This window comes from Tyto alba, unplaced genomic scaffold (assembly GCF_018691265.1).
Source record: "Tyto alba isolate M040663 unplaced genomic scaffold, T.alba_DEE_v4.0 Super-Scaffold_6, whole genome shotgun sequence".
Lineage (NCBI taxonomy): Eukaryota > Metazoa > Chordata > Aves > Strigiformes > Tytonidae > Tyto > Tyto alba.
In genome coordinates, this window is record NW_024881327.1 from 43,758,692 (window position 1) to 43,772,085 (window position 13,394).

The following is a 13,394-nucleotide window of genomic DNA, read 5'->3' on the forward strand; positions in this document are numbered from 1 at the left end:
CCATACAACATGACTTCCAACATGGCATGTGAAGAAGGGCAACCTGAAGCAGAATTTCCTAGCCTCTGGTGGGCCCAAGGGATTTCTTCCACTTGACATAGTGGATACCATATTTTCATAGAAAGCATGGTCTGTGAAAAGTGGTTAGGAAAGGTAGGTCAGTATTTGTGTCACTGAGCAATGTAATTATGTACAGTTCTAACAGGGATTGGCATCATCAGCCACAATTTTTTAGGAGTCCATTGATTCAGGGTAGGTTGAGAATCACCATGCAGGAGCATTAATGGGAAGGAAAATTAGATCTTGGCTACGGTCACTGATGTCCAGCCTGGTGTAAAAAGAAAGGTAATATGACAGCCTCTGATCCTATCTAATAATAATGAGAAGCTAACAAAGAGCGATCTAATAGAGAAAGGCTCCCAAAAAACAGCTAATGCTCAATTCCATTAGTTCAACATGACCTCAGAAGTTTTGAAACAGTCAGACTGGAGTCTGAGCTTGCCCCAATGTTCAAAGGTGAAAAAGCTGACAGTTTTGTTCTTTCCTTCTGACTCCACCTGGTCTTTTTCAGTACAGCAGTAGTCTGTCATCTTTTTCACAAATCACGATATGCACCACTTGTAACCTGTGTTTGGATAACGCAAGACACCAGGAGGCCTGGGACATTTCCTGGTTGATCTCAAAGTGGCACTGGCACCAGAAAGGGAGGTGAAAACTACCACTGCCTGACAGCAGCAACGGAATTGCAGAAAAACTGGCAAAAATCAGCTTCCACCACTATGGAAAAACTTGCTCAGCTTGGTGACTTCACCAAGATGAAAGTAACTTGCTCAGCTTGGCGACTTCACCAAGATGAAAGTGTCCGCAGCATTACGGGCACATCAGAGGGGAAGGCTGTGTTCAAACTCCACTTTGCCAGGCTCAACATGGGAAGATCATGCTCCAGACCAGCCAGCTCTACCTGTGTCATCTTACACAGCAATTTCCACTGTATCTCAGAGAAATATTTTTGTTATTCAAAAATCCAAACTGAACTACTGCAAAAAAAAGTGTTGACCTCCTGGACCTATTTCGTACTTCATACCATTTCACTTGCTGCAGCTGTACCAACTTTAAGGGAATTTACACATTAGTGTAAGAGAAAAGAAAAGTAGGTCAATTGTCTTTAGAAAAACAACTTGAATCTTCAGAGCCAATTTATTAAACTGAACCTACATAAGTATGAAAAAATAAGGATCTCAATTAGCTTCAGTTTATGAAGCTAGCACCTGAAGTCTACATTTCAAAGGCATGTGCATTTTGCATAATTTTTCTGACTCTCATGAACCTCTTCCCTTGTAATTTATGCTATATACATCTTGAATTAAAGAAAAATAATCATTTTCAGGCACTGTTAACCATGGAATGGATTCCCCAAGTTTCACTGCATATTAATAAGACCACTCTTGCAGCCTTTCAAAGCTATGCGTAATTATTTTACAGCATCCCTTTTAGATTAATTTTGGTACAATATATATACCAACCCTGGATATGAGTGTTTCTAGCATAAGCACTCCCTTCCTACAATGATTTCAGCATATCTCATTACATTAGGTAGAATTGAAATTAAAAAAAAAAAAAAAAAATCTTGTTCAGGTCACAAACCAAAAGCTGGCAGTGCTTAGGGAGAAACTGTGATTAAGGTATTCTACATAATATGTTTGCTGGGGTTTTTTACTTTGTTCTGCAGTACATAGCATTATTCACCATCAAAAGTTTGATCTGATAAATTAGTTCTTATGTTTATAAAAAGCTATTGGCATAAATACCTCTTAGAATGGCACATAAATGTGATAACAGAGTAACACACTAAAATGAAGCAGAATGTCAGCCATCCAGTTGTCCTGACCCCGTAAACTGCATCTGTACTTCCTGCTTCAGCCAATGAATGTGGGTCTCCACAGATTGTCCTTATCACTGTGCACAAAATTTTCCACAAATGAATACAAAGATGGGTAATTTATCCATATTAGGGCTAAGACTGTGTTCACCTTTCAACAGACTAAACCACTGTTTGCTTATGCTTCTCTAAAAAAAAATGTTGAAAATGTTTTCCTCAAATCTACTGTAAAGACAGTAACAGAGGAGCATTAAAACTTGTTTATAGTTTATTCTTTAACAAAATAGCTGCTTTCAACTGGAAGAGCTGAATTACAGATCTCAATCAGTACCTCTGCTATAAACATCTCCAAGAACACACACTTCTACTTGTTCTGCAGGGAATTTCCTACACAGAGACTGAGCACAGAGGGTATATAAAGACTTTATAAAAAAATGAAGTATTCTTCCTTCATTTTAAAACCCTGCACCTTCATTTTTCAGCTATCAAGAGGGAGTCTTCTCATAAGTATTTCCCTCTTTGCTCCAGGAAAAGCTGATCATTAAAATCATAAGTAACTGGCTGGGACCTGTGGGCTTGGCCAGGCCAACCTCCAACTCAAGGCAAGTCAACCTTTGAAGTTAAGATTAAGTTGCTCAGGCTTTTGCTGCTTCTATTTTGAAAATCACCAAAGACTGCAATTCCACAACCTTTGCAGATAACCTGTTCCCATAATTATTTTACCATATGGATTTTTTGCCTTCTCTTCTGCAAGTTGAACGTAATTCCCTCAACCACGGCAGAGGTGAGAAGAAGAATAATTTTCCTCGATCTGCAGGTTCCTTCCCCTTGTAATAATTTCTGTTAGTACTCATCACAAATATAGTCTCTCATATATATTTATATATTTAAATTAACACTCACCAGCCACTGCTGAGGTATTTCTGGCAGAGGCATTTGAGGTGGCGCTGGCAAACTGTTGGTGACTTCTTGCTTCTGTACATGTTCTTTTATTTCAAAACCTGTGGAAGAGCAACAGACATCACTTAACATTTTGGTGGATGCAAATGGGACATTTTTTCAACATGTGGACACCATGTCTGACTGTCACACACCGAGATCTGGCACACAGAGCTGCTCACAGCCTACCTCCCAGGCACAGTTTCTGAGGCAGGACTGGAAGAATGCTGGGAATTCAGGAATTTAATCAAGCAGAACAAACACATACTTACTCTATATGATAATGACATATATGCTATTTGGATCAACAAACACCAGACATAGAAAAAATTTACAGGAAATCATTCTGAACTGCCTATCCATCTGGAACTGAAAGACTTAAACAGCTAAAACTCAAATAGGTTGCCAGGCATCTACCATACAAATAAAACCATTTATGGGGTGAAAATGTCACACTTGCAAACATCCTAAGGGCACTGTACAGTGAATAAAACATGGTCAGCCTGTGGGCAGTATGTGGCTGTCTGTCTTTTACCAGTAGAGATGAGCAACAGTTGCTCCCATGGCACATTTTGGTTGGGCAAGGCCATCATGCAGAAATTAGTCCAAAACCACCTTTCATGCCATAAGAGTGGGGAAGAGGCCAGTAGAAGACACCATGCCTGCCTCCCTTCCTGGCAGCGATGGTGATGGCTACATGGCCAAACCCACAGCATCCATGCTCCCTGCAGTCCCTGTTGCCACCATCTCTGATCATGGAGCCACGGTATGAGTTGGCCCAAGTCCTGGGAGATGCAGGATGCTGTGACGCTCCAACCTGGAGCATGTTGCTGCTGGCGGGACATTGCCCTAACCAACTCACCGTTAATGGAACCGCACACTGCGCATGTTTTCCCACTATTTCATTCCTCCTCACATTTTTTTTTTTTTTTTAATAATCTCATAGTTTTCCAGGTGAATTTGAAAAGGGAAAAGAAGCTGAACACAGAAGGTGCTTTGAGGGTCCTTTGCATCACTATTGCATCTTCCTCCCAGGGGAAGAGAGAAGTGACATGCTCTTTTGGAGTTTTTTGCACAAAAATTTAAATCACAGTTGAACTCACTTCATAGGAACAGGAAATGGTTTATTTTTCTAAATATCAAAAGGGAGATTAGGGTACATCTCCTCAATGTTCTGGCAAAAATTCAGTCAATGGACTGTACCCTGCTTACCCTAGACTGAATTTATATCCTAGTGTTTAGTTTAGTTTTTAAAATATATATTTACATAATCAAATGGATATCTTTTGGTCAAGATCATGTAATTCTCAAAAGTGTAATCAATGATGAAATGTTTCTTGTCATAATACCCCAGTCCCACTGGCTGTGAAGTCATGGATTGAAAAACAACACTGATAAAATAAACTGGCTCCAAGGGCCACAGATTCTTCTTGCTTCCTACAAATCAAGAGGGGGATTAGTTTTGAGAAACACTGCAATTTTTTTTTTCAGTATAACTTTTACTTGTTCCTCCTGATGTAGGATGAAGCCATATTATGACTGCTATCCATATCCAAGTCTCCCGTGCTTTCCATAACAACCAGAAGTCAAATATGAACAGTTTTTAGCTGAAAAAAAAAAAAAAAAAAAAAGTATTCCAAGTGAATTTTAATAACTCTGTAAAACTAGTTTTTCCCCAGTTTTTAATTTTGTGTGTTTAAGCAAAAACCTGCTCTAACATTTATTGTCTTCTACCAAATCACACAGCAATGTGAGCACTATAGGTTTAGGGTATCGGGTCCCTTTAAGGAAAACAGGCAATGTTGACAGTCATATTAAATGACTAAATCCAGCAACAGTTCTTACTCCAAAATAAACTGTGTCTTTGTTTTTTAGAAGAAAATCTGTGTTTCAGAAGGAAATGCCAAGTGTTTTCTTCAGATCTACAATCCATTGGGCATGCCAAGGCTCAGGAAGAAAAATAAAGTTTATAGTTTTGCCAGCTATTCAGAGTAATCACTGGTTTGGATGTGGGGCAGGACGAGGCCAGGCAGCTACAACCTGAAGAACACATCTGCCTGGCCCAGTAATCTCTGCTTGATAGATATTAAATGAAGAAAACAGTGTGCATTTGGGAAATGGAACAAAACAAGGCAAAAGATTTCTAAAGAATTCCCCAAGTAAGAACTTACTGAGTTTAAAGTGTTTTACTAAAAGCTAACCAGTTCATTATAATAATTTCCACACCTTTACAAAGAAAAACATAATTGTCCATTTCCAGATGTTATAAAGAACCCAGCCAGTTCCCAGTTGCCCAGATCTTTCATTGCCATTCCCCACTGATCTTAAATAGTTTGCTCCAGCAATTGAAATATCCTGTTGGATTCACACAGTTGATTTTTGCAAATGCGTATAAAGAGTCTGAACTCAGGCCTCTTAAATTGTGCCAGCGACCCAAGAGCTCTTGTGGAGTTATGTGGGTGGAGTAAAACAACATTTTGAAAAACAGGCTCCAAATGACAGTTCAGCTTAGTTACAGAGTACTGTGGATTTATGTATCTTTTATTGATTTTTATTCTAATGAAGAAATGAATAGTTTCAAATGAATGGGAGTACTAAATGTTATAACTGATAAAAAAAGCAGCAAAGTCAGTTCCAGTAAAGTACATGACTCCCCAGGTAGTTTCACACACACTTGAAGCCAGCACGGGATGGCAGAGCCCCAAGGAGGCAGATCCTCTCCTTCCCTGCCTTGTTCCTGTCCCTGCACCAACCTCTCTTTTGTGCCAGCGTAAGCATGTGTGTGGCCTCTGGTTGAACCAGACCAGGGAAGTGACACTGGTTAAGACTAAACCAGCAAAAGAAAAGCAAATAATGCTTGTGCTAGCAGAAAGGAAGATGCAATATATGATGAGCAAGAATGAGTAGCCTGGGGAGAGAAACAGGATGCTTCTTTTAGAGGCCATGCTGACTTAAACTCTATTTAAACTGCAGTTCCATAAACTAGAGTTTATAGACATATAAAGCATAGTCCTATGACCTCTTGCTTAACTGAACTATGAGATTTCCTTGAATTAATTCTTGTTTGAACTACAGCATATCTTTTAGCAAAATATCCCATTTTGATAAAATGCCAACAATGGCATGCAGACCTTACAAAGTTCTTCCATTAGCTCATAGCTTCAGTGCTCAAAACATGCTTTATTTCCACTTTGAAACAAACATTCAGCCATTGCACTTATGGTTGTGTAAGTCAAAGATCTCATTCTCAGTCATTCCTTTTCTACATCAAGATTAATTATGATACCTCATTTCAGATAATTTGAATGCATATTTTTGAATCCCTTAATAATTTTCACAACTTTTCTTTGAAATGTCTAAATTTTATCTCCTTTAATGTAGGCACTCGAAGTAAGTAAAATGTTCCAGTAACAACTGTACTGAGCTAAGCCTTACCACTTAGTATATGGATCTCGTATGGATCTTGTTAATGGATGGGTCCTGTAATAGGATGTAATAGATCTTGCTATAGATCCTGTAATAGGCTTTAAAACCTAAATGGCAGGTGCTGAAAGGTAGAAAGCTATGGTTCTGGGGTTTTTTTATCCTTGGCCACATCTAGAGTTATAAATTAAACATGCCTAGGAAGGTGGTCTGGTATGGAGAAATTGATATCCATACGGTTAAAATCTCTCACCTCTCAAAACCAAGTGGAGAGTGATGATTTTGAGCTGTCTGTTAGGAACAGATCTTTGCCCAAGCTAAGTACCAAATCATGCCTAGGAACTGATGGAGAAGATGAGTCAATTCAGGTCAAATCCATGCCAAAGACCACTCCATAACTTAACAGCATACATTATTGAGTTCTAGGGTCCAGAAACATACCCAGCACTGTTTAATTTGCTAGTAGAGCTGTAGCTTTTGTGTCCCAAAACACCATCTACAATCCAAAAAGAAAGGATATGACAACCCTTCCCTGTGTTTTCAAAGTTGGCAACAAAATGTTGCCTGACTTTTGAGGAAGGTAAATATTTTTCTTTATAAATCTAGTTGAAAAGATTACAAGAACATGCAGTGTCAGATCAGCATTGTTGCGCTTATTTTGAACTCCTGTAAAATACAGCTGTTTCTAAACATATCAAATTGCAGGTTCTCACCTACAGAGTTTGGTTTTGGAGAGTTTGGTGTACTTTGATCAGCTTTTACAGCATGAAGCCTCCTTCCACAGTATGAGAAATTGGTACCTGCCTCCTTCTCTCACATAGTGATGGGTCTTTAAGAATGTCAAAACGGAAAGGAGGACAATCATTATTTTCAAGTTGATCCCATTGGACTTGAATCCTGTGGCAAAAATTATTACCGAAGCAGAGAAACACTGCATTAAACAAGACCATATTTTTTTAGCACTGGAGAAAAAATAAATCGTGAGAAATGCAGCTGCTCACAATGTGGCATTTTTCTTCAACACTGGTATTTTTCAAAAATCTAAACACTGAGGGTTTACACTGACAGTATTTCTGTCACGTGTAGGAGAGATAGAGGTCTTATAGTCCAGATGCCACTTCATACAGAAAGGTGCTGGAAGGAAATATAAGAGCAGTTAAATAAAATTGTGAGGAATATTATTTGTATAAGCTCTGTGGAAAGGTTGCTGTACACTGTGAATCATTTATATTGCATTCAGTGCCATAATCTTGATGAAGACAAAAGCAATTGTGCAATCAAAATGGTTTTAGATAGGAAGAAAAGCAGAAAGTGAATATAACACTAACTGCAAAGTGCAAACCAAACATGCTGCCAGCCATTTCCTAGCTCTGGCTTGGCACTCTTGTATCAGTCATGCACCAGAGACCACCTCAATATCAAGCATTTTAATGGATCTGGGACATTTGACTGATATGCAGCATGCAGCACCCACATATTTATAAAATGGTGCTGTGACCAGCACTGCCTGAAGCAGTATTACTTTTCCACCAAAACTCATAAATAGCATTGCTGCAACAAATAAAATAAAGTAACCACTCTATCAGCAGAGGTGAAAACATTCTATCTAGTGCATAATTTTGTAGCTGGATTCACCCATATGAACCGAAGATACTTCCAGTATGGCTTTTGCTGTATTTTACTGCTGAACATGAAGGAAAGCATTCAGGAAAGTTACAATTTGGCTTCACCCTGTCTATCTTGCTTCAATTTAGGGCTTTTCTTTAGCTCTTAACTCTATTTCACTGAGCACAGACGTATTCAATGCATTCTGCAAGAGAGAAACCCACCCCTGACACTGACCTTTTGATGACTGTATCCTCAGGAGAATGTTAGTTATTACTGCCTTCTTCTCCCTGACAGTGGAAGTTAGATATTCATGGTCCAGAAGTTCAAGAAACAGGCGCAGCTCAACTATTAACTCTTCCATGGCTGAAAGAAAAGAAAGAGAATTATTTTTTCTAAAAAGTCCTATTAGAAAAAGACAGAGTTAATTCTCATTTATTCACACTCATAGCTATTTTCTAGCATTTCTTAGAAACGTATGGTCCTCCCTGCTGGAAACAGACTGTTCATTAGTAAAACCAACAGAACAGCCTACTAGTGAGTACTACTGGCATTTGTAGCGGTAATCTCATCTCAAATTTGATGCAGGAAAGAGTTCTTTTCACATCATCAAGCCAGCACTACACAAAAGTAAGTGCAGAAGTAGTGCTTTTCTATCAGCATCTGCTTTTCTATCAGTGCCACTCTCGTTCTCTCCCTTTAACAAACAATTTCTAACTGCAGAACAAATTTAAAATTTGTAAAGCTTGTAGACACATCAATATTTTTATAAATCTTTAGAGAAAGTCCTTCTTTCCCTCATCTTATTTCTGCTGTTTGCTGTGGTAAAAAAAAAAAAAAAAAAAAAGAAAAGCAGGTATTTCTTTTTTACAGTGATCTGTCTATAATTTCCAAAGACAAGCTCCCAACCCATTGTACAATTTCTTGTTACTCTCCAGATTCTGTATGATGCACTTTATATTTAATCCTATTTCTGTTATTCCAGATCTCAAGGCTTTCCATTTTGTTCTAGAAAAAATGACATTCCTTCTCTGCATTCCCAATGCTTCTCAATTTTATTACAAACTTTTTAAGCACAACTCTACTTTTTTTACTTTCAAATTACCTCTAAAGACTTGTTTTGCCTTGATAACTGCAGTAGTTAGACCATACATATAAAACACATTTGTTACAGCCTAATCATATGATACCTATTCAGCAGGTTTATGAGATGCCCATGGTATTGAACCTCATTTTCATGCTTTGGTTCTTTCATAATTTTGAGATTCTCTGGTCCCTTTGAATAAGTGGACTCACTATTTTTAGTTTTGGTTTTATCTTGAGTAGAATAGTTCACATTTCTGTACTTTCTGTATCTGATGACATCCTCATTAAAAGATGAGGGGAAACATCCATTTCATTTCAGGGCCGCACCTAGGATTAATTTCAGTCCTATCCTCATTCCAAAATGCCTCTACTTAAATTTTTCCCTACTTAATCACATTTGTTTTTGTAGTCTTCTCAAGGCCTAGCAGGGTGACCACTGCTAAGCCTCTTCAAACCTCTAAAAAGTACATTCTTTGCTGCTTACTCCCTTACCAGCTCTTCCCTACTCCTAAAACCTTTTCTGATAGAGTTGTTTACTCAAGTGAACCTGGAATCCTTTTTTCCATTTCTGAGAACGTGCCCAGATGTTTAAACAACCATTGGTCAAGATGCATTTTTGTTACCTTACACTTGAAAACAGTACCATGCAGGGAAACCTGCAGATGCCAGCTACACCCCTGCAAGAGGCTGTTGGCCCCTTGTCTTCAGTGGATGCAGATTTTCCCATTTATTTGCAGATGGTACCTGCAAGCATGCTCAGGCTGCACTGGCAAACCTGACATACTCTTAGCAGGCACAAAAGGCATGCCAGTTTACAATATCATGGTATGATAATGTCTTAACAAAGAAATCCCTGAAGAAGTACACTCGGGCAAATATTTTCTGAAAGACGCCATTAATTTACACATATACACCCATCCTGGCCAAGTTTTTTCTTGGTGAATATGTTCTTCTACTCAACTGAGCAGTAGCGCTGCCATTAGGTAAACTGTCCACATTTGCAAGACATATGTTTCTCAAAGATTTTTACAATATGTAGGCAAAAAGACGGTATCCAAAATGACAGCAAAACTGTTTATATCGCTTCACAATGTAGCTCGTGAAAAACATCTCATGGCTACAGATTACTTTTTTTGCTGTCACACTTGTAGCTGTCTAAGCTGTCTAGAAGTCTGTCAGAAATCCAAAGTATTTCATAACAATGTTATTACTTCCAGTGTGGTTCACATTATGGAACAACATATATACCTACAGCATGCAGCTTTCTGAAGCAAAAAGGCATAGGTTCAGATTTGCAAAGTGGTGAGTGATCACAAGACTCAAGGAAGAAAAAAGGAAGAGAACCTATGACCTAAAAAAAATAATAATACCCAAATAATCAGGTCTTAGGGTTTTTTTAAATTATACACTTTAGAATTAAGATGTATATTCCATTAAGTGTATACCGGTCTCTTGTTTTCAAGTATGCTTTGAATGTAAGCTGTATTATTATTGTTGCTTTGAGCTTTGTTTTAATTATGGAATATTTGAAACTTTTATTACTTATTTATTATAATATGTGCATTTCAAATGCTATCATTACCACAGAATCTAGGCAGTCATTGTGAAATCTAATCAGTATGCAGTACAAGAAATGTATATTTTTCAGGTGGTTCTACAGCCATATAAATTACTGTCAGTAATTGTATATATTATGGCAAATAGTATGGGAAGCAAGAAAAGAGGAGACAGGAAACTGCTGCTGGAGAGACTCCTGGGCACAGTCATCAGCCCAAATCTCTTCTGAGGTTTCATCCCGTAAGTGTGTGGTCTTCCTCTATGTTCTTGGAGGAAACCTGAATTGCAGTCACTGGTGAGCACAGCCCATTGACCTACAGTGACCAAGCCACCTAAGTTACTGGAAGCGGTTTAACTGCCCCCAGCAGAGGATTTTAAAAAAAGCCTTGGTTAGGACTGATAAAGGATGACAAGATGAAGCTGATATCACTGAGATACGCTGCCTTAGTAACATATCTACCATAACTTCATTTACATTCAGTCTCGTGTCCAGCACTGTGGTTCAAATATCTAGTGCATCATAAAGGAATACAAAGCGTGAGAAGACTTGCTCTTCCTGACATTGTAAGCTTACAGGTATATGACACTGACTTCAAGCAAGCAGTCATAAATGCCAGTTTAAAATGTTAGAATGACAACAGAATAAAATTGTTAGCAGCTGTTGTAAAATGCTAGGCATGAACACATAGACATCACTTCTCTTATTTTTCTAGCAGGATTAAACTGGGTTGTATTTTCTTTCGTGGGAGTTAATGGCATCGCAAACATCGAAGTGCAAAGGAGGGAAATTCTGACCTTCACTTTATATATGTGCAATGATGTCAAACATCCAAAAAGAAAGAAAGGAAATACTGTTACCAGCTACTAAGCAACCCTCTTTCCACATATCTTAAAAGTGCACTTTTTTTTTTTTTTTTTTTAATAATTCTGCTTCTTAAGCAGAGAACAGAAATACTGCCATGGAGTACATTTAAAATATCTAAAATAAGGAACTGAAAATTCTGTTTTTTCTAAGATGACAACAAGTAAACTAGTATGTACTCAGGAAAACCAAGTTTGCCTGTTGTCAATCATTGGTTTATTTCCTGTATTAAAGAATCTTCTTCTTCCTAGAAATGTAATGATGTGCTCAGAAAAAAGTAATGGAACTGAATAATAGAAAATCCACATAATGCATATTTTCAGTAAGCAATCATTACTTATGAAATGGAGACCAAAAATGAGAGGATGATGCAAGTCCCAAAGAAAAACATACTCTTCCAGTGAGAGATTACCCTTGGAAATCTGACATCACCACAAAATAAGAATAATAATCAGAAGGCTTTCAAAAAGGGGCCAATTTATTTGACAGTTTTGGCTGTATTCTCATTGCCAAAAGAATTACTTGTAAGTGGCAGGTGGTGAAAGGCAGGGTGGAGCCCAGGGATGATAATCACAACAGTAAGCAGATTTTAGCCTGACTGAGGAGCAAAATTACATTCCATATTAAATGATGAGAAGTCCATTCTATGCTCAATAGGAATTATAGGCCCCTAATGGGCTGCTGCAATTGCCATGCACAAATAAAAAAACAATGATACAGCCAGAAGGGTTTCCAAGACTGGCTCTCAAGAGTTTTAAAGTTTTTCAAATGACAGCACATAAAAATTATATATACAAGCCAGCAACGGAATACACCAAGGTAAAAATAATCAGAGGAAGGCAATTACATCACACTGTAGTTCTTGTTCCAAACCAGAACCAAACCCAACTGGGACTGAAAGAGCATGATGATGCAATTATTCCAAATCTACATTTATGGGTACTAGCCTATAACCATTTTTAAAAGAATATAAAGTTTTCACTTCCAATTAATTAAAAAAAAAATGTAGGAGCAATGCTATGTCACACACATGATTTCAAGATTGCTTAACCCAGAAGCAAAGGCAAGGATGACCTCATTAAAAGCATGGTCAGATTGGTTTTTGGTCACTCACAGCAATTACAGCACCTTTTAACCTTGCCATGACCCAAATGACCCAAAATTGTTTTCCAGTTGACTAATATATGCTGAACAGCTTTTAAAGAAAAAGAAATACAAATCCAGGAAGGACAAGAAATATTTTTATTAATTATTGTGTTGTCCATACAATACAAACCCCACACAAAGTAATTGCACTTCCATGCTTGTGAGTCTGTTATAAATGCATGTATACAAATATGTCAGTATACAAATCTACCATAGAAATATCAACTAAAATTGAGCTCCAAATTTTTAGAAGATCCTCTCAATCAGTTGCTTGCACATTACTGAATCAAATTTCTCTGGGCTTAAATCTTTAGTTTGTCATTTACAGATGTTAAAGGCCAGAACAGACAATGTCAATGAGATTCATTAGAAGAAATCACCAAATCTAACTTTCTGTACAATACAGGCCAGAGACTTTCATCTAGCTACTCCTCTGTTAGTGGAGAGACTTGTATTTTCCTAAAGCGCATCTTCTAGGAAAGTCAAAAATCTATGGTCAGCATTTTGAGTCCTACTGCCGTGGGAGGGATACCATTTAACTTCCTGAAGCAAATCTGATTTGATTTATGAATAATATTGATGACAATGTTCAAGCTATAGATGAAAATCAGGTATTAAGAATAGGGGCATCTCAGTCCAAATACAACCCAATACAAACATCCACACGTGTGCACACACACACAAAATTTGGTAACCACTGAGATGTTTTCAAAGAGGATATCTCTGCCTTAACCTTGCTTTTATGGTTGCTTATTAAAAGGCTACATTAAATGAAACACATACCTAATCCTATAATAGTAATTATTCTCGAAAAATGTTAATGCTGCAGTTTTGTACTACATAAAGAAGATGTTCTCTAACTTATAGACCCCATGTCCCAATTTCAATGCATCTATG

General features: G+C 37.7%; 1 protein-coding gene across 2 annotated transcripts in view; it reads right to left on the minus strand.

The window, feature by feature from the left end:
- AFAP1 (actin filament associated protein 1) overlaps positions 1 to 13,394 on the minus strand; it is a 124,284-nt gene that overhangs the window by 62,133 nt on the left and 48,757 nt on the right. For both annotated transcript variants that reach the window (XM_042808314.1, XM_042808315.1), the window contains exons 2-3: positions 8,084 to 8,212; positions 2,783 to 2,880 (exon numbers count right to left, since the gene is read on the minus strand). In XM_042808314.1, coding sequence (XP_042664248.1) covers positions 2,783 to 2,880; positions 8,084 to 8,210 — 225 coding nt within the window. In that variant the 5' untranslated portion in view covers positions 8,211 to 8,212. The remainder of the gene's footprint in view (positions 1 to 2,782; positions 2,881 to 8,083; positions 8,213 to 13,394) is intronic.